Source organism: Cyprinodon variegatus, unplaced genomic scaffold, assembly GCF_000732505.1.
Source record: "Cyprinodon variegatus isolate N-32 unplaced genomic scaffold, C_variegatus-1.0 Scaffold2, whole genome shotgun sequence".
Taxonomy (NCBI): domain Eukaryota; kingdom Metazoa; phylum Chordata; class Actinopteri; order Cyprinodontiformes; family Cyprinodontidae; genus Cyprinodon; species Cyprinodon variegatus.
The window spans coordinates 3,095,054-3,115,563 of NW_015150455.1; the positions used below are offsets into that span (position 1 = coordinate 3,095,054).

General features: G+C 36.7%; 3 protein-coding genes across 3 annotated transcripts; 1 reads left to right on the forward strand and 2 right to left on the reverse strand.

Annotated features, from left to right (window-relative positions):
• Nucleotides 1-118: 118 nt before the first annotated feature.
• On the forward strand, nt 119-3,322 carry LOC107102317 (sperm acrosome membrane-associated protein 4-like). Its single transcript, XM_015401606.1, has 3 exons — nt 119-187; nt 2,376-2,534; nt 2,635-3,322. The coding sequence occupies exons 1-3, from the start codon at nt 133-135 to the stop codon at nt 2,853-2,855; spliced, it is 435 nt and encodes a 144-aa protein (XP_015257092.1). The 5' UTR covers nt 119-132; the 3' UTR covers nt 2,856-3,322.
• On the reverse strand, nt 3,162-12,465 carry msh5 (mutS homolog 5). The gene is made up of 25 exons (XM_015401376.1): nt 12,373-12,465; nt 12,166-12,289; nt 11,984-12,064; nt 11,678-11,731; nt 11,459-11,580; nt 11,255-11,364; nt 10,678-10,713; nt 10,182-10,264; nt 10,055-10,100; nt 9,804-9,942; nt 8,733-8,795; nt 8,513-8,641; nt 8,342-8,414; nt 8,150-8,259; nt 7,947-8,027; nt 7,769-7,856; nt 7,616-7,683; nt 6,133-6,251; nt 5,928-6,054; nt 5,593-5,742; nt 5,305-5,379; nt 3,832-3,978; nt 3,544-3,681; nt 3,389-3,462; nt 3,162-3,309 (listed from the first exon to the last, which is right to left on the reverse strand). Exons 1-25 carry the CDS (start codon nt 12,463-12,465, stop codon nt 3,189-3,191), a joined length of 2,451 nt encoding a protein of 816 aa, XP_015256862.1. The 3' UTR covers nt 3,162-3,188.
• A 3,230-nt stretch (nt 12,466-15,695) lies between these two features.
• On the reverse strand, nt 15,696-19,746 carry LOC107081757 (SPRY domain-containing SOCS box protein 1-like). Its single transcript, XM_015369985.1, has 3 exons — nt 19,282-19,746; nt 16,039-16,815; nt 15,696-15,963 (listed from the first exon to the last, which is right to left on the reverse strand). Exons 2-3 carry the CDS (start codon nt 16,781-16,783, stop codon nt 15,833-15,835), a joined length of 876 nt encoding a protein of 291 aa, XP_015225471.1. The 5' UTR covers nt 16,784-16,815; nt 19,282-19,746; the 3' UTR covers nt 15,696-15,832.
• Nucleotides 19,747-20,510: the final 764 nt, after the last annotated feature.

A 20,510-nucleotide genomic window follows, 5' to 3' on the forward strand; every position in this document is an offset into this window, starting at 1 on the left:
GACAGCCTTACAGCAGCTATGATTGGACGTAAAGAAATGCCAGGTGCATTGCTTAGCTAATCCAATTTCTTTCCAGCTTCCAGTTAGGCGGTGAGTATTCATGCTACACTCAAAGGGAGATACCTGCTCAGAATGAAAGGAATAATATTCTGGGTTTTTGCCATTGTGATGCTCTCACCTGCTAAAGGTAAGATGGCTTTTTTTCAAAGGTCTGAAGGTGTTTCTGCTGCGCTTACAGGGTCATGGGTGTTGTGACATAGGAGCGTTTTCCACATCAATGCAGGTTCTAGTGGTCTGAGAGGTATTAAATCCAACTGCTTGTTCTGTGTGAGCCATTAAAATAGCCTGGAGTGATTCAATAGCAACTGGAAGTGTAAATGAAATGACTTTTCTGAAGGCTGCACATGTAACCTCTGGACTAACTGTATCAAATAGGAATCAATGAGAAGTTTGCAGAATAACCAACATTTGTTTTTATATTATATTATAATAATACCAGGCATAATATTATAATTAATAAAACACCAGCAAAGCAAGACATATACCAAAAATTCAGATAAGTGATTTTGATTGTCTGTTTAGTGCAATAACTGCAGATCGCAAATATATTAAATGTATAATAAAGGTAGAAAATCTGAAAATAATCATCCTCAGAAATTCTGCCCATCAATATAGTTGCTTGAAGATTTCATTATGAAATCCTTCCTTTTAATTTTTCATCAAAATGTAAGAATCTGGGTATGAGCTGGTTTTATTTAAAAATTGTGGACAACACATTTCTTATGAATAAACATGGATTTGTCATGTAGATGCATCATCATCTCGACATTTAAACGTCTTATTACCAAAGAGATTACTGCTGGTCTGCTGTTTAACGGTCGAATAGGAGAAATAAAAAACAAACGCCATGACAAATAAATTTAGACAGAGCAGGAGATCAAATAAAACTGTCCTTTTCCTCCTGATAAACTGAGCCATTTCTCTTTGGTCTGCTGGTTTAACTGAGCTAACACTAACAAGATCAAAGTAGATAAGGATTGTGAGTCTCCCTGAAACACAGCACAGCTCAAACATCTGATGGCCCTCAGGGAGAGATTAGCTAAATCTAAAACTACCTGTGTAATAATGGCTGTCCACTAAATGCATTACTGGAGAGAGTAAACAAGGGAAATTAGCACAATGTTGTTTTAATATATTTAAATTAAACAAAAAAAATAAAAAATAAACACAACCTTTTAATATAGCAAACTGAAAGCAAGGCTTGTTTATACCCTGGCATATTACAGAACTTTCTGTTTATGCCATCTATTTATTCCTCTACCTTCTTGCTTGAAAAAAATCTTGACCAACTAGGGTAATGGATCCACTTAAAGAAACATGTTCCAGACAGCAGCAGGATAAACAAAACATTTCTGAGATGTTTAAGGGCTAGACAGAATGTGTTGCATTATGCTCCAGTTTGGTTTTATGCCCCCTAACAACCATGCACCACTAAGGTGAAAGCTTACTGCTGCAACAGGTCAACAAATGTAAACTATTTTCTTTTTGTGTATAACTGGACAGAATTTTCCTTAGGGATTGATAAAATATTAATGAATTGTATTATCTATTAATGAGGAATCCGTTTAATCTTTTATTTTTATTTGTTCGACAGGTTCGCCATCAGTTTCTCCGAGATTCGGAACAATTTAATACAAAAAACCCACCATTAAATGCTTAACTAGTCCACCTATTTGTCTGTTTCAATAATTCTGAAACAACACGATATTTATGGAGTGTAGACCAGGCTGGTTTCACCGTTTTGTTCCGCAGCTGGATTAACAATACAGCAATATCCAGACATTAATGCAAATATTTTAAAGCACATTTTATATAGTTGCTTACTTTTATTGTATTTGTAAAAACTCCTCAAAATAGCATTTTTGGTGCGCTATTTGGCTTTTTAATTAGCCACAGTTTAAGAACAGCATATCTGTTTGACCTGAATTTGAGGTTATCTGAATTCCAAAAAAATATGCAGCTTGTAGAAGTTTTGAAAGAGCATAGACGTGCATTCATTCACTGTTGCATTCATTCAAGCACTGTTGGGTTAATATTAAGGGCACGATGTAACAAATACAGGATAGTGATTGTCATTTAAGTATATCTTTATGTAAAAACTACTGTATCTGTGAAGTAAAGTAGAAAAAGTTTGAAAGTCCTTTTTCTATTGTCATCTAGATAGGGAAAACAGTTCAAAGAGAGTGCAGTAATTTCTGTGAATTAAGTTTCTAGTGGTCATATTGACATTTATCTCTGTCTTCCAAAAGTTTTAAATTAATACATTTCTTTGATTTGATTGTACTCAAATCTTAATTGCAACTCTTTGTGTTCAGGTGAAGAAGAGGAGCAGATGATGGATTTGGAGGGACAGGAGCAAGAAGAAGAGTACCTGGAGTGTTTCCGCTGTGATCTGGGCTTCTGGGATGCATGCTATACGACAGAAACCAACTGCAGCCGAGGGGAGCTCTGCTACACGGGCAGAGGGAAGGCAGGTCTGTTATTCATCTAGTGGGGTTAGTTGTTAACTGTTACACTAATAATACGTAAATCATTTGCCGATTAAACTGGCTGCGTTTTACCTCTTCTCCTCAGCCGATTCCCTGGATATAAAGACACTGGGCTGTGCGAAGGCCGAGGAGTGTAACGTGGAGACGACGCTGGAGCTTTTTTTTAATAATAACATCTTTGTCATGACCAAGTCCTGCTGTGACACCCCTTTCTGCAACTCTGCACAAAAAATACCCATTGGCACCCTTTTTTATCTGACTTTGGCTGTTTTAACCACTCGTTACACCACTAAAGACTTGGTCTGATAAAAAAGCAACAAAAAAATAAAATAAATTTTTTTTCATATGTGTTGTAAAAAATGGTTGAAGTTATGCTGAAGTTACCTCAGGCAGGAAAAAACTGCCATGTTTGCAAGATCTGCAAAATGTTTGTACTAAGGGATAAATAAACACTAGATATTTGTAACACACAAACAATGTACATTTATACCGTAATCAAGTAATTGTGTTTTTATTAACACTGAAACTAGGACATGCGCACGCTACTTAAATTTCATTTAAATTTCTTACTATTTAAACCATATAAGTTAAAGAGTATCTCACTGAGGAATGAAAAAATGTTTGCAACAGTTGAAGAGTTTAGCTGCGCTTCAGCAGCTCTCCAGCAGAGGGCAGTAGTTCATCTTTCATGAAACTCTGCAGATCCACATCTTTGTCCTCCAGTTCAAGACTCAAGAACTTCTCCACCACAGACTGGCATCTGTTGATCAAATATGCATTTTTTTGTGTCTCAAATAAAGTTTATTTACTCATTTTACATGAAGCAGAGTTTAACACACCTCTTGTCCCGGTCCCCTGACGATTCTTGGTCAATGTGTTTGATGGGTTTTCCTGTCCTGTAATGTTCAGACACCTTAAATAGAAAACACAATCACTTTGTGAGCATGAATCTGTGACTCTCTGTGTGAGGCTGTGTGTGTTTGTCTTGAATGACCTCCATAGCTCGGTGTACAAGGCATGTTGGCAGGCCTGCCAGTGCTGCGATGTTGGCAGCGTAACTGGACTGACAGATCCCTTCCTTCAGCTGGTACAAAAACACCAACTCATCTCTGTCCACTGCTGTTTCCAAAGTCTAAAAACAGACATGCAGAGACTAAATTGGGGTTTATTCTTTAACGGGTCAGATGGATGTTTCTCTTGTCACAATTACTACAATCTTAGTACAATTTTACAACAGAAAATCCTCTTTATTTGTTTGTGCTTGGTTGGTGTTTCTCCCTACCAGGAAGGAAAGCATTCCAGTAGTTGGAAGGAGGCCTAATTGCATCAAACTGTGAAAGTTTGTAGCCAACAGGATGTGTGGAACATCCACCGCAGACTTTTGCAGCCAAAATGAGACTGATGCAGCGAGTAAAGACAGCCCATCAGCCTGCAGGAGAAAATTATGTTAAGGTGAAGAAAGACAACAAGTTAGTGTCGGAAAAGATTCTGTTGTAAATCAACCAAAGCATTTCACACAAACTGCAGACAGTCTGTTTATTGAACTGCTGTCTGTTAACTGAATCTTCCTGCCAATAAGTTTGCAGGAATCAAATATCTTCCATATCTTAACTGTAGCCTGTTTAACCTAATATACAGACTAATACAATGTTTTGTCCTGTCAAACATTATACAGAGGCCCTCCATTCACTGGTGCCCCCTGCAGGCTGAGTTTAGCCATGTTTCCTTTTACTGCAGCAGAAAGAACAAGCTGTGATAAAACCCTTATGGATTTTTAGAAAAAAAATTACTTACTTTTTCACTACGCACTTACTTTACATCTTTAATGTTTATAACATTAACTCTAGTTAAAAATATTTAACTTTTAAAATGTAAAACATTTATTAAACTTGCAAATAAACTGCAATGTAGCTATTTTATTTAAAATTCGTTAAAAGGCGTATTATTAAAATTATGTTTAAACTTCTCAGAAATTAAAGGAAAAATTGTTTTTTGTAATACAGCAATCAAACTCTTCTTCAGGGCCCTCTGGACCTGACCCGTGATCACAATGGAAACTCATAGCTGCTCATTTTCATTAAATGCTTTTAGTCATGAGGTGTTTTTATTCTGTAGCTTCAACAAGAGAGCTACAAACACATTTCCCAATGCCCACATATCGGGGCTAACTGTTCTCCCCAATGAGGGAGCATTTATCTTGGGCTCCAAAAAAATTATTCTAATGTTGATGTGTTTATTTAATTAACCAGGATGTTAACCAACTGATATTGGAGCCTTGCTTTCACGTAACTGTGGACCATAAAATAATAAGGTTCACAGTTTTTATATTTCTTGTTTGGTGAATCACAATCCCTGCAGATGAAAAGTATCTTTTGCTAGCTGCACTTAATGTCGGGATAGCAGAAAAAAATCACATACTAATAGGGCTAGGTTTAGGAACTATTTTTATGATAAAAACATCCAAAGCATCCTCCTTTGAAGTCTTCAATTCAAAGTAGGCTGCCTTGTTTCAACCTTAAAAAACTAGCCGGTCATGCATAAATGAATTTTCTTATTAGGATGTTCATTGACATGAAATAAATAATAACTTTCACGCATGTTCTAAATCTTTTTCTGCTACTTGCCTGCCTTTCATTCATTTACGCCTTTGCCTGTACCCATTGAAATTATACAGCTTTTGTTTTCTACTGAAAATAAACCTGTAATATTTAAAATAGTCCTTTTCTGGTAAAATGCAGGAAGAATCCCCTCTTACTGTGTTGGTGCCCTTTCCAAACTCATCAATGAGTACTAATGAGTTCCCAGAGCTGCTATTCAGAGCCAGGGCCATCTGGGGAAAAGAGCAACACATTATGAAAGGAAAACTGTTGTTTCTCTTTCTTCTTTCATTGTTTGTCTTTGCTCTAGCAGTAGAAAGAACATCCAAGGCATTAAGAAACATGTAACATGTGGCGTGTGGGAGTAAAGAGGACGCAAGTGTTTAAATTCACACACCCACACACAGACTCTCTCATGTTTATAGTTAAAAATGAGTGTGACGTACCTGGTTGAGATCAACCATGAAGCTGCTGAGCCCCACAGAAATGGACTCTCTGCTCTGCATGCGAGTGAAGATCCCATCCACCAGACCAATCTCTGCCTCTTTAGCCGGCACGTTGGAGCCAATCAGAGCCATGAACACAATCAGACCCACCTAAGGAATAGAAAACAGGTAATAAAACTGTGAAGCTGGCGCTAAATGTTCACCAATTACGTAAATTATAGGATTAAAGGGAACTGATTTAGAACTGTATTCAGCCATTTACAGAAACTAACAGCAGACAAACAGGAAAGGAGTAACCCTGGTTTGAATTAAATATTATGGATACGTTCTTCTACCTGTTTGAGGAAGATGCTCTTGCCAGATGAGTTTGGGCCTGTGATGATCTTGATTCTGCTCTCTGATTCGAAGCTCTGGAAGGAGTTGGCAACAAACACAGGAGAACACAACTCCAGTAGTGGGTGTCTGGAAAGATAAGATTTTCAAACAGGAGGACCGTCTGGCTTCATCCTGCAAACTAGTGCCTTATATGCGAGTTCCTACCTGCCCTGTGTTATCGCTATCTTTCTATGCCTGGTAAGCTTGGGTGAGGTGTAGCAGTACTCCTGGGAGGCACTGCTCATGGCCATCAGACAGTCCAGCTCAGCCATCAGATCCAGAACCTACACATTTGTTACAGTGAATGTTTTGGCTTCATAAAGAAAAAAAAAAATTCTATTCTTTCCCTAACCACAAAACAGACAGATCTGATGGCTAAGATGTCTTTTTATTTAGAGTTTTTCAACCTGGTAACTTAACAGGAGATCAAATTACCTACATCACACAAAATCAACTTTTGGAGCTTTTAACTAGTATAATGTTATTATTTTATCAACATCCCACAGAAACGTATTTATCTTGATTGAAGCATGACTGAGTAACCTACTTTGTTCAATCAGCAGACGGTGATGTGAGGATATATAAGCATAAAGTTGAGACAAAGTGGCTTTTTCAGCATCTAATCTGCACAGTGACAGCAAATACTGGTTTCTAAGCTGCAAAAAAATATTTTTGTGTTATGGTGAAGTAATGCTGGATTTTGTTCAGTCCTCCTTAATAAGAGCCTAATTTCCAAAAGCAGCATAATACAATGCTGCAGCGGCTCTAGGGCAATGTAACAAAATCACCAATTAAGAACGGAAATGAAGCTAAATCTATGCAAAGCATACCTATATTTGCATTTAAGATGAAAAACCTTCTTTGTCAGGATCAACTGCTTCAAATTCTATAAGAAAAATCTATTGTAAAGCATGTATTACTATCTAATTGTCAAACAATTAATACAAAATACTCAACAGATTAATAATGTATCCAAATAATCCTTAGTTGCATAGACTAGATGTAAACGTTATTCAAAAACACTTTTAAATGCAACCATTGCCTTGCATATTTAAGTGAATCAGTTCAGGAAATACACTTTTAATAATCTGCAGTGGTGCATTAGAAAACATCCTCATCAAGACACTTTCCCTGACACTCAGGTTTTGCTCCTAAAGTTATAAGCACCTGGAGCTTCCAGTAAGAAATTATTTTTCCTTAATGAAAATTTCCACACCTGCTGTGTTTGCAGCTGGGGAAACGGACAACTGTGAGCTACAACACAGCTGCTCCAAACTCTGGCATCTGTTACACTTGTTGAGCATTAACTGAGATCTGTGATTTGTATGCAGCTAGCACATCTTTCATGAATTCCTCTTAGAGCTTTTAGAGTGTTTTCAAAATGACTAAACCGAAACAATTCTGTATAAAATTTTTCATCATTAAAAATCTAACAAAAACAAGCATCATCTGATCCTAAACCTTCCCTTCAGATAATTGCAATGTTCTAGTGATAGAATTATATCACCAGAGAATCGGTCACAGAGTCCAGACCTGTTTTATATATAAAGTGAATGAGATAAAACTATTATATTATAACAACAAAGTCCACCCACACACATTAACAACAATCATATCATCATTTTCTTTAGAGAACACCTGATCCAACCTGATGCAGAGAGCCGCTCCTCTCCAGGACTGCATTTTGTAACTGTGTCATCACTACAGTCTCCATGTCTGATGAACACAATATTTACCTTCAGGATACGTTTCCTATGTAGCTGCATTTCAGAAGATTGTTTAGTGATGGAAACTGAAATACCTCTAATGTCACAGTGTAAGTCTCCAAGCAGGTTGTCCAGCTCTCTGGTTCTTTGACTGCGGTAGTGGAGCCGGTCCTCTGAGAGAAACTGCTTTGTCCGAATATCCAATCACATAAGTCAAAGATGATGTTAACAGTTATGTTAATACAGAAATCATTTGAGGACACAAAGACACACCATAAACTCAAGCCCTTCCATTTCAAAGTCCTCTTTTTCCACCATGCTGGGCAGCCGGGGGACAGAGAGCAGAAATCCAATCTGTAAGGAAATGTTTAACTTTATGTATTATCAGTTTTTATAATAAGGATCATTAAAGTCAGATAGGGTTAACAGGGGAAAATATGAGCTGAAAAAATCTTCAATTTGATTAAGTCACTGACCAGGGGAATGTAAATGACACAACAGGAGGATATTCGAGAGTCCAGTTGTTCTAGTTCTCTTCTGGCAACATCCGTCAAGAAGTCCGACAGCCCCATCATCCTCCTTTTCTCTGAAAAAGGAAAAGCAAAGACTACTGCATGAAGGCCCCTGAGATCACAACAGAGCAGATCTAAATGGGTATTTCTTCATACTCTCATCAATGGCAGAATCGACGTTTGGTTTGACAGTGAAGCGGTTCTCTTCCAAGCTAGCATCAAAATCCACCTAAAAAAAATAAGATCCAATTCTCTGAAATCAACTCTGTCTGACTCCCTACGTATGACTGAATCCAGAAGATCTAAGTCCTGTGTGGAAGAACTCACAACTCGTTTTAAAAGAGCGGCAATGTAGTTAAGATCATCAGAGAGCTTTTCACTGATCTCCCGAAAGAGCTGAATGGATTGAGGGAGATGCCGCACAGAATCCCTGATACACGCAGCACTGTATACAGTCTGAGATAGAAAGAGAATCATAAAAATATGCTTAAGAATATACAGTACATCCAATAATAAAGAAACATCACCAGTGCTGACTTGGTCGGACCTTGTAGAGATGCTGCCAGTCAGTAACTTTGGTGTTAGAGTGAGTCATGCGGCGGAGGAGACCCTAGCATGCAGACAGGAACATCTTTGTTGTTTAAAGACATTTTAATCCTGCCTAACAAAATTCTGCATGACTCTTGAGCCATTTTCACAATTAGTTTTTTTTATTACCACAAACTCCAATCTGATTTTTTTTTATTTTTCTTTCTCTGAGAATTTGTTGTGAATAGCTTTATCCAGTTCCACTAAGTGAATAATTGTGGAAACACCTTCACAGCTGCAAGTCCTTTGGGGTTTTGTCTCGGTATGTTTTCCACATAAATAGCCAAAGCTCAGTCTGAGTGTATGGGGAGCATCTGTGACCATCAGGTATAAAACTAGATTCTAAAATGTCTTCAGGTGTGGACTTTTACTGGCTCATTCTAATACATGAATATTCCAAGACATAAATACTTCTGGTATGACTGTGGATCTATGTTTAGGATCAGTGTCATTCTAGCAGGGAACCTTTTTCAATCTTTGACCTTTCCTACAACATAATTCTGCCACCCAGGTTGGCACATACCAGCAGTACGGCGTCAGCAGGGTTACACTTTATGGTAGTTTTCTTTACCCCACATACAGTTTTGCATCTAGGCCCTTAATTTTCAATGCTTCTCATACACTTCACAACAACCTATCTTGTGTGTTCCTCTTTCATTCTATAACATTTTTCTTACAAAAATCTCTAAGGCAGCGCGGATTCCAAATTAGATCAAAATCAAAGCAAATGATTTACTGATTAGCCAAAACCTAAAGCTAGTTGGTTGCACTGGATTTTATCTAAGAGTTTTAGAGTAAAAGGATCTGAAAACAAATGGATGCCAACATTTCAAGTTTCTAATTTGCCAAGAAATTTAAACACCATGAATCATTTCTTTGCAAAACACACATGCTCTACTTTCTGTTAATCGTTCACATTCAATCTGAATAAAGAAGTGTTTTTTTGTCGTAATGCTAAAATATGAAAAAGTGCAGTTGGGTTGAATACTACTAAAGAGCGCTTAATGTGGATGGATCCAAAGTCAGTTACGGGTATGTTTCGGATGTTCCTCAATGAGGCCTGCAGCGTGTTCAGGACATCCGAGTTTCGAGGTGAAGTGAAAAAACAAATCACTTCCTGTCTTCTGTGTAGCACCGCAAGGTCTTGAGTAGGTCGCATAAACCACTGACTGTCGGACAAAAGCAAGAAAAAAAAAAAGATTTCTCCGCACAGCAATACACACAAATAAAAATAATCATTAGCAAATTAAATTTGTAAAAATTTCTGTCACTGTTTCTGACCGTAGCAGTTTAGATCCAAACCTGCTTCTACATCGGTTTAATATTCCTGTAATGCAAAGAAAAAATGTGTATTTTACATTAATACATTTAAATAAAGAGAAAAACTTCTAATATCTAGGCTGCATACCATAGAGGCTCAGTCCTTCCTTTTCACCGGACTGCAGTTTGTACACTGATGGATGTAGATCTGATTTAAAGATCTGAAGCACACTAGAAGAATTAAAAGCACACTGTCTTCACATAAAAAGACTAAAAATAACAGAACTGATTTATTCTCCTAACTATTGACTTATAGAAAAGTGATTTTACTTTATAAAGCACACACTAAAATAAAAATAAAAATGCAAGAAACAAAGAAAACATAGAAAAACAGACTTTTTATTTGCTTTTTGCTATTAAGATCTAAAATTGTACATGCTTATATTTAAAATAATTTGTATATAAAACTATTTGAGGTAAACAACAAATAATCAACCATTATCAAGTGACCGCAGAGCCTCAGTAACATAAGAGCAAACTGACTACCTTTACATGTGTGTTTAAGTGGGAGAAAAGAAACCTGAAAACCATTAGAAGGACAGAATAACAGAGTAAAATCAAAGTAACATGTTTTAAATACTTGCCTGTAAGTATCTCTGTCAATGTAAACCACTCCTTTACTATAATGAGAAAAAGCAAGGTTTTGAAACTGTCATATTTTTTCATTCATAAAAATATTTTAATCCCTAGAAGTCCAATGTATGGAAATGTGATTACATGACTTTATTCAGTAAATTTTACCATGTGGAGGTTGCTCAGTTATTTTTGTTTGATCAAAAGTATAAGTCTCTCAAAACGTACTAAAGAAAACCAAAGAGATGGAAACCACAATCAGTTGAATTGGGTAGAATATAAAATGATCTTTAATGGTGAATTATGCTTTTGAACTGAGAAGTTCTACATTTTCTTTTATCTCTGCCATTTATCAAAATCCTAAACTATTAAGACAAAAAACAAGCGATAAATTAGTAAGTATATTAAAATAGACTGTTTTTCTTTTTGCAGGTAAAAAATGCTAACAGGAATGAAATGCAGGTACAAATTGACAAAGAAGCAACTGAACAGAAGCCTCCAAACGCAGCCTAGAGGGCCATATTGTGGAACAAATACCCACACTACAGTGCATGTGAGTGTGATGAAGGACATGTTAGTGGGTCTCACAGTGTGTAGGCATGAAAATGAAGGATTGGAACTCCAATAGTGCTGTCTTCCAGTTCTACTCCCACTCTCCTCCTGTCCAGACATTTCAGCAGAGCTCCCACTGCCCGGAGCTAACCAACGGAAGTGCAGAACCTTTCAAAGGCTGGCAAATGGTGGACATAGCTGGACTACAAGGTTATGAAATTATAAAGAGATCTGGCTCACCATCAAGGGTGAGTCAAAGGTGATACAGGAGGAGAGGTAAGACAGTTTGTCCCTCTCTGAAGTGCAAGCCGGAAGGAACGGCAGATAGGCGGAGAGAAGCCTCTGCTTACCGACCTCCAGACCTGCAGCATTCAACCATGATCTACAGCTTTTTAAAAAGTATTTTCTCTCAGATATTTAGCCTGAAAACTGAAGAAGAGGTACAAATTTTTGTATTACCAAAGTCAACATATGGATACGTCACCACCTCGGGTTTGTAGTGAGGGTTGGAACCTGAAACCCAAAAGATGAGTTTCATGTAATGCTGTTTGGTAAAGCTGGAAAAAAAAACAGGGTATAACCACCTTTACAATCAGTCTTCCCCTTATCACATTCAACCAGCTACAGTGTCAAACATCTCTAATCTCTTTAAGTTCCCTTGACCCAGAAACAACTTGTCCTACATCACATCCAAACAAAATAGTTAACATTTTTTTGTTTTTCCACTCGTTATCTAGTATAAGAGACGTTTTTTTCAGAGCTCACCAAGTTTCTGCAAAAACTGGGTCAAGCAGCCTTCTTGTTTTGCACTGGTTATGATTACATGGGGCCTGACCTCCTGAATGACTTAACAACACAAAGAGATGTTATGCGAGAAGAACACTGTATATTTAACGGTAAAACATTGAAAGCTGTTTTCTTGTAAAATAGAACTTTTTTTTCTTTACCTCTTGACAACAGGTGAAGCTTTTGATTATCAGGAGTATCTACCATATAGTGTAAAGAGGAATCTTCACTGTCATAGAAACAGAGCCCTAACTGTCCCCGCTGTACTAAAACACTCAATAAAACCTAGAAAGACATTGTAAAAAAAACATAGTATTTAGTCTGCTATTGTGGATTCACAATTCTACTAGTAAATAGGTCTGTCTTACTGTAGATGTGTCATCTTCCTCCTCTTCATCTACATTCCTTTCAGGGGCCCCTAAAACTAGGCTTCCTCTTGGATCCTCTAGAGCAACAGCCATCTGTCTGTTAAGAAAGGCTGCATCTGACATTATAATTTATATGCTAGTTTTAATCATATGCAGCTTTAAACACGTTTCCTACATTACCATGGTGCAAAACTTTGTGTCGGTTATTCACAGTGAACACTAATAGGTTTGTGGTTGTATGGAAATTTGATAAACTGATAATGACATTTCAGGTTTTCTTAATGTTTAAGACCTCCAGGTTTTGAGATGAAGTTTAAAAATGTACTTCCCATCTCCAGTTTAGCACTGAATCTAAGACAACCTGCCTTCCAGACAACATAAAGAAAAAAACAACTGGTGCTACCCTATAATAATGAAAAATGTATTCTCTAAATATTCAATTGAAGCTGTCTACTATCCCAACTTTATATGACTGCTGTCTATTGTTGTCTATTGTCTATAATCTGTTTGATTATTTAGCACTAAATAAATTTTTTTCAAACACTATTTGATCTATGAAAACAATTAATAAAAAAAGGGGTTATTTTAAAGCCATTTTGAAAGTCAATTTTAGTTATGAAATAGACAACCAGACCTGCCCGCTATTACATTAAAGGAGTTTGTAAACTTTTATTAATTTCATTCTGTGACAATAAAGAAGAAAAATCTTCAAAATAGCCTCTATTTAACTATCAATTAAGAGCCAACGCCTATGAATATATTAAGCCATAATATATATTAAGACATAAGCTAGCTTATTTTAACTTGGACAAATTTTAATTTTTTCCACACACGAAGTTTACTTACGTACCTAATTGGATCCTTAAGTAATAGAACTGCCAACTTATAATCTTCCTAATGTATTATTTCTTTAAGAACGAAGTTTTTATTTGTGATAACCCGAGTTTACTGTGCGCAGTTCTCTGCTAAAGCTTTGCTAATTTTATTGCCATGGCAACGACGTCACGTCATCCCCTACCGGAAAACGGTTTGTTAGTTTTAGAGCAGTTAGTGCTGCTGTTTTCAGCAAATTTACAAACTAAATGTACAGAATGTTTAATCTTAACAACGATGCTTACTTATGATTAAATAAATATTTAGAAACATAATTTATTCATATATGTATTGAGGTTATGACCAAATGGGTAGACTGCTTTCTAAGAAAACATATGATTTAAAATATAATATGCTTTAAAAGAAACAAACTCCTTATTGTAAGCTAAAGTTCTACATATAAAATATTTTGGGTGGTAGACCATGCACTAGATTTTTCTATGCTAATCAGACATGCTTCGCTATACATTTTGCTTACATTAGGGATAATTTTTCTTAGGAGGAAATTTGTTATCCATATTTGGGACTTTTCTTTTTACTATTTTCAATGCTAGGTGCATTTATTTAAGTCAAGCCCTCCATTGCAACTTCAGAACCTATTGTTTATTATTGTTTAGGGTTTTTGCTTATAAAGTTCGCCTTTAAGTTTATTTTATTTTTCCTATGTCCTTTATAGTTTTATGTCTCTGTGTTTACATCATGTTTTGCAGTTTTTCACTGTATCTCTGTTTAGCTCCATTCTTGTTTATTTAGTTTTTTACCTTCCCTCATAGCCACCAGCTGATCAACAAAGTCAGTCTTCTTGTTGCCTGCTCAGCGCACTCATGCTGCCCACCTGTTTCTCCTTCTATTTAGGCCCTGATATCCTCATATTCATGTCTTTCCTTCTTATGCTTCCATGTTTTCTTTTTTGTTTGTTTTGTTTTTTTTACTGTACTTTAGCTACAAGTTTTTGGATTTTCCATTAAATTATTCAATTCATCGAGGTCCTATTTCGCATTTTGGGTCAAAGTACAAGAATCACAGTTTGACAAAATCTCAATATGTCATGGTTTGTGAGTGTGTGTGATTTTTATTTATTTTTTGTGCTACAGCTATATAAAGGGCTTTCCTTAGCTGATTAGTGCAGCACGCCTGATCCTGGTTATCTGGATCACCTGCTGAGGTGAATAAATGCATCATTCCTCGCTTGAGTGTTACCAAAGTAGTACCTCTAGCTGTCTCAACATCTGAGTGTTTTTTCCTCAGTGTTTGCATGTTTTTTTTATCATCTCTGTGTTTCCCTCTTTTGTAGCAAGAAAGCTCCTTCTATTATATCAAGACCTTTCTCTCTCTCATACAGCTATTGCTGCATTCCATTTTGTTTTCCCATCATCTAAACCAGAACCTGCCTCATTCTCCATTATCTGCCTGTCAGGCTGTGTGAATCTTACTCCACCGGAGAAGCCTCCCAACTGGACTAAGATTAAAGGTCAAATCTGTCAATAATGTGTAATATTCACAATCTCAAACTATTATCTAACTTATATTCTCCTTACAGAGAGCACTCTCCATCTTGTGAACCACCCACAAAACTTCTTAATTAAAAAAAACCTTGATCAAACTGGTTCTAGTCTTATGAGAATCTCTCTGCATGTGGGCCAAAATGCTTCATCACCCTATGGCAAAATCTGATGTCAAAATCATTGAAACAGATAAAAAAAAAAAAAAAAAAGAATGAGGGAAAAATAAATGACTTATTTTCCACTTGAATCATCATGATATGAGGTACAATGATCAATCAAAAACAGTTTTACAATTTCTTTCTCTTTATTTTGACTGAAAAATTTGTATTTACAGGACACAAATGTACCACAACCAAAGCACTAGATTGAAGATTACCAGTATTTTCTTTTTTTAATTCATTTTATTCAAGTCCATTTCAACAATTGATAGATTTAAAAATCTTTGCAGACTGTCTGAAGTCCCTCCAGAGTCTCTTGCCTCATCCACTGGACATCCTCCAGCTGGGACATGCCTGGAACACATCCAGAGGCATCCAGATGGCATCTGGAGCAGATGTCCGATACACCTCAGCTGACTCGTCTTGATGTAAAGGAGAAGCAGCTCTACTCCAAGCCTCTCCTCAGGCTGAGATCGTCATCCTAGCATTTCAGCCTCTTGTACGTAGGATCTCATTCTTTCAGTCATGGCCCAGATTCCTTGACTATAGGTAATGGTAGTTAGATAGACCGACTGCTAAATTGAGAGCTTTGCCTTTTGGCTCGGCACTCTCTTCACCCTAACAGAATGTTGCAGTGTCTGCCTTATAGCAGCAGCGGCTGTTAGAATCTGTGTTTTGTTCTGAAGCTCTATCATAAAAAAAAAAAAAAATAAATAGAAAAAAATCCTAATATAAAAGATAGATCTAAGGTGATGAAAAAATATTTCTATATTAAAGGTTGGTTAATCAAAACTTGCATTTAAATTTATTACATTATTATTTGCAGCTGAGGGAGTGAGTCCCTATAGGGCTCGTATGGGGCCTTTACCCAAAATGTATTTAATAATTATTTAATTATTAATTGCATGTGAATGTGCAATGGAATTAGAAACAAAAAAGCAGGTAACGGTGGAGTAAAGGTGGAAGAGGCAGTTTGTCCACTTGGTTCAACCTTTGTTCCCCTAAATTCTGAATAATTGATAGTCCACAAAGAGCCATCAGGGCAGGAGGGTTACCTGCAAATTTAGAAGCATCAAATATGTTAGTATTAGACTCTGTATATCAAATTAATTCATGCTAGCTGCACTTACGTGTGGTCCCATTCAGATAGCGTAATTCAATCCTTGCTCCACCCCTAACGCTGCTTACTGCCGGGAACAGTTCCACTCCTGCAGGAAGGTCCCTAAATGCAACACCAAGGAAACTTCCATTGACAGCAAATCCCAGAGTCCCGGCATCAGCATCCAGGACCAGTTGGACACGCTCAGGAATAACTAAAGGTGTTTCTGGCTCTTTCCTGTGCCGTGAGTTTGAGGATTTGCGTCCAAAGTCTTCTGTAGCCTGAGAGTGTAACATCTTTTTTTCACATGGATAACAATCCAAAGGTTTTCCACCATGCCACAGCTGATTGGTTTTTAGTTCCCATCCCCATGACAGGGAATCTCCACCTATCAGTACTTTATAACCTGAGCCATGCAGAGGAGAGTCCTGCTTCGAAATTCCTATGACCGCATGACTTCCTCTGTGATCAGGGTTCCAAGATACCTCCCAAACATGGAGCCCACCTTTCACTCCAATCTCAGCTCTGACTGCATCACTGCTGAGCTCAACAGGTGAGCGAGTTGCTTTCTGCCTGCAGGGAGAAAGGTGGAAGTGCGGTGAGCAGTGCTGCGAGCTCCACTGTGAGCGTCTGTCTCCTGCAGACACTGCAGAGGAGCTCAGAGTGAGTGTGAGTCTGGATGAGGTCGGTACAGCCAGCAGAGGGAAAACTGTTGTAGATGGGGGGACATCGTCATCTACTCGGCCCCTCGGCCAGGTAGAAAGGATGAGACCCATTTGGATGCAAAGAAGGGTAAATCAAAGAAGAACTGTGGGGGATGCAGAAAGGGGGAAGAAAAAAATGTTATTAGAAAAGAAAACAGTACAAGGTTAACATTTTTGACCATGAGTTAAAAATAGCATGTAGGTCAACAGCTTGTGATAATAAAAACCCGGAAATAAACACAAACATAAACAATTATAATCATTACAAAGATAGTCTAAACTGCCTAAGACAAATGGCAATTTGATTTTTGTAAAATTAATATTAGAAACAAGAATATTAGTAATATTCTTACAATTTGTAAATCTTTGTTTTAATGGTGACTCTGATTTGAATGCAATTGTTATTATTGAATTATTCCAGATTTAGGTGTGAGGACTGAGATTATTATATAAGGATGATTGCATCCTAATCATTTCTGATTTAAAATGAGGTTTCCTATCCTACTGATAGACCTAAGGTTGACCTATTTTTACTTAACTGCTGTAATGCTGATATCTTATAACAGAAGCATTAGAAGACTAACATGCAAACAGCATCACATATACTTCACCATATTAATCAGTTGTCCTTTGTTAACCCATAATTTAAAATTCTAACTCAAGAGTGTTATTGGAGTACAGAACAAGACTAGCACTTTTGTAATGATAGAAAAAAAGTCAATTTAATTATCAAAAATAATCACTAGCCCTAATATGGTGCTCTTATAATACATTTTTGGAAAAACGCTTGTGCAAAGAAAGAAACATAACCATTAGAGAATCTGCTGATATTGAAACTTGATTTATTGATATTTTTATTAGTATTATGTGTAACTATTTTTGTTAGTTTAATAACTTTAATAAGTAATAGAATCATCTTTATGACAGAGGTAGACCTTGCAGACCCTGCAGAGCAAATCTGATCTCATGATTTTGGCCATTTTTCTGCACAATGGTTTTTATGTCCAAGTTAGCAAAGATGGTAACTTGGACGACGAAGTGTTGATGTGCAAGTAAAGTTTAGCAAAATTCACTTATTGAGATTGAAGCACCAAGGAAGAGTATTTCTCTCTGAATTTGTGTTGAAGCGTTGCAAACTATCTGCTGCCAATCTAAGCATCCCATACTGGAGAGGATTTTTTTTTTTTTTTTCATAAATTTTGATTGGTTCTTAGAAGGCAAGCCATAACAAGCCATAATTTCCAAATGGTCCTATTTGGACCAGTGGTTAAAAGAAATGGGCCTTGATCTATGTCATCTATATTTTGCCTTTTGAAAAGGACTCGTGGATTACTATTTAGAGGTCCCAATAAACTATCATTAACATCAAAATAAAGTTTAAAGTAAGCAACATTTATTTAAAGGGAATATTTGGGGTACCGTTTTTTTTTTTCTCACAAGAGATTCAAGTTTTTTTTTAAATCATCTGTTTTTGGATCATGTCTTTTTCTATGATATAATAAAATTATGGTTCTTAAAAAAAGTTGTATTTCTTTTCTTTTTTGTGCATTTGTCTGCACTAGATCAAGTCTCGCAGGGAAAAATATATAGGATGTTTCTCTCAGAGACGTAGGGTGGCCAGGCAATAACCAATGTACACTGAGGGATGGCCGAAAGCGGATAGGCACCAGAACCTCAGGGTCAATCTACACTGTTCCAACAGGAAAATTAACGAGCAAAACATCCATATTTTCAAACTAAAGACAAACTATACTTTCCTGCAGCCTTTGCTAATAAATAGATGCATATATTCTATATATTTAAACATCCGTAATTTCTAGATAAAAGGTATAGTGGATAAAACTAAATTTTGAGTTCCTGGGTGTAAATCTTTTCCTTTGTCATTACTTACCTACTTGTATCAATAAACATTCTGCATAAAATGTATATTTACAAGCACTAATATCTACAAAAATAAATTATTTGATAAGTGTTTATAAAAATTGTTATTTATCTTTGATTTCACTGAAGACTCCTTGATGACTTGCAGAGACACATAATTTTCTCTTTACCCCATATAAGACAAAATCTAATACTGAAAAGAGCATGAATTCTGTACTTATCATCTTTGATATTAGTATACAGTATTGATGTGTATAATTAACCACAAAAACAATAAAATGTTTTGAATATTTCACTTGAGAGTATTACTGCTGACACCATCTGTATTAAAGGGGGAAAAATGGTAGGGGATTGATGATTGGCTAAGGGTGGCCATGGCCCCCCATCTAGCTCCTATGATCATAATGGCTACAATTATACATTTTTAAGACGCACACAATAATTAATCCAGCAGTTGTATATATTAAAATCAAATTAGCTTCTATAAGTAAATTATCCGCTCTCTGTGGGGCATTATTATTGTATAAATTAAGTCAAGATTAAACAAAGATTCCTGATAAATAAAAAACATCACTTAATTATTACGTAATTGCATAAAGCTTCTCTAGAATAAAATAGCTATACATCCATAGCGTTTTATTTGTCAAAGCAAAATAAATAATTACATTATAAATAAGTAGATATCTCACCTGTCTGTGTGAGGTTAGGATGGACTGTAGCGAACAGCAGAGTTTCTCTGCTTTATTAGGATCTCTTATCAACCATCCAATGGCTCTTATCGCTGCCCGGTAAGGTACCACCCCCGTCTGACCTGGTTTTCTGGTGTCGTCCTCCGGGATGGGAACAGCACAGTCCATCACTTTGATTTTACGCCATTTAAAAGCCGTAGAGACAAGGACGACAGGCCTTTGACGTGTATGTAAACAGATGAGCGGCTGATGAGAGAAACCGCCTACATCATCCCCATAGTTCTGATCTCATTCAGCCACGCTGCTTTTTTCTATCTCTATCGCGTCCTGTAATGAACGTAAACATAAATGGCAAAGCAGATGAATAAAATCACACTCGGGCTTTTTACCGACAAGAAGAGAAAAAGGAAATAAAAAGCAAAGCGGCTCATTGTTTTTGGAGCGCCTAAATTCGCAGCAACCAGAGCGAAGGGTTTTTTACCCTGGGTACAGTCTTGCAGGCAATGTTTTCCTTCTGTAAGAACATTAACAAACATTTAGGTTCAAGTTGTTAAACATTGAGAATATTATTTGTAGAACTATGTTTTTATATATTTAGCTATTTTTGTTAGACTAGAAAGCAATATCTGCAACAAGGGCGGTTCTAAACAGGGTTCAAAGGGGTCCAGGCCCCTGTAGCACTGGTCTTTGCCCTTGTATTAAAAAAAACACACAACAAATTGAATATAAGAGCTGCAGTTTTTTTTTTACAGCAATAAATTAACAAATTAATCACTTATGATGAGCTGCAATGGCAAAGGATACCATTAATGATTTGTTCCTTGGAAAAATTTTGTATGACTATGTACTTTAACAGTTATTTAGTAATAAAAGTTAGCTTTGGACTTCAGCTTTAATAAGATGGAATTACAGTTTTTGACTGTAGATCAGGAGTGTGCAACCTTTGCTTTGTGGCTCTCTCCCAACATACCCCCTAGCCCTACATTTCAGCAATACCCCCAAATTTTTATGGTTGTAATGTCCCAATTCCTCTTTGCATGTAGGGTTAGTTGAGATAATGAGGCGTAGGAGGTATGAATCTAACCCTTTTAAATGGGGGATTTCAGATGCTGACTTGCTGAGGATGTGTGCAGCTGACAAGTCTCCTGTTTTGGCTAAGAAACAATTATATTCTACTCCTCTTTCCTGCTACTCTCCTTTATGCAAGGTAGGGGTGCTGCTATATCGGG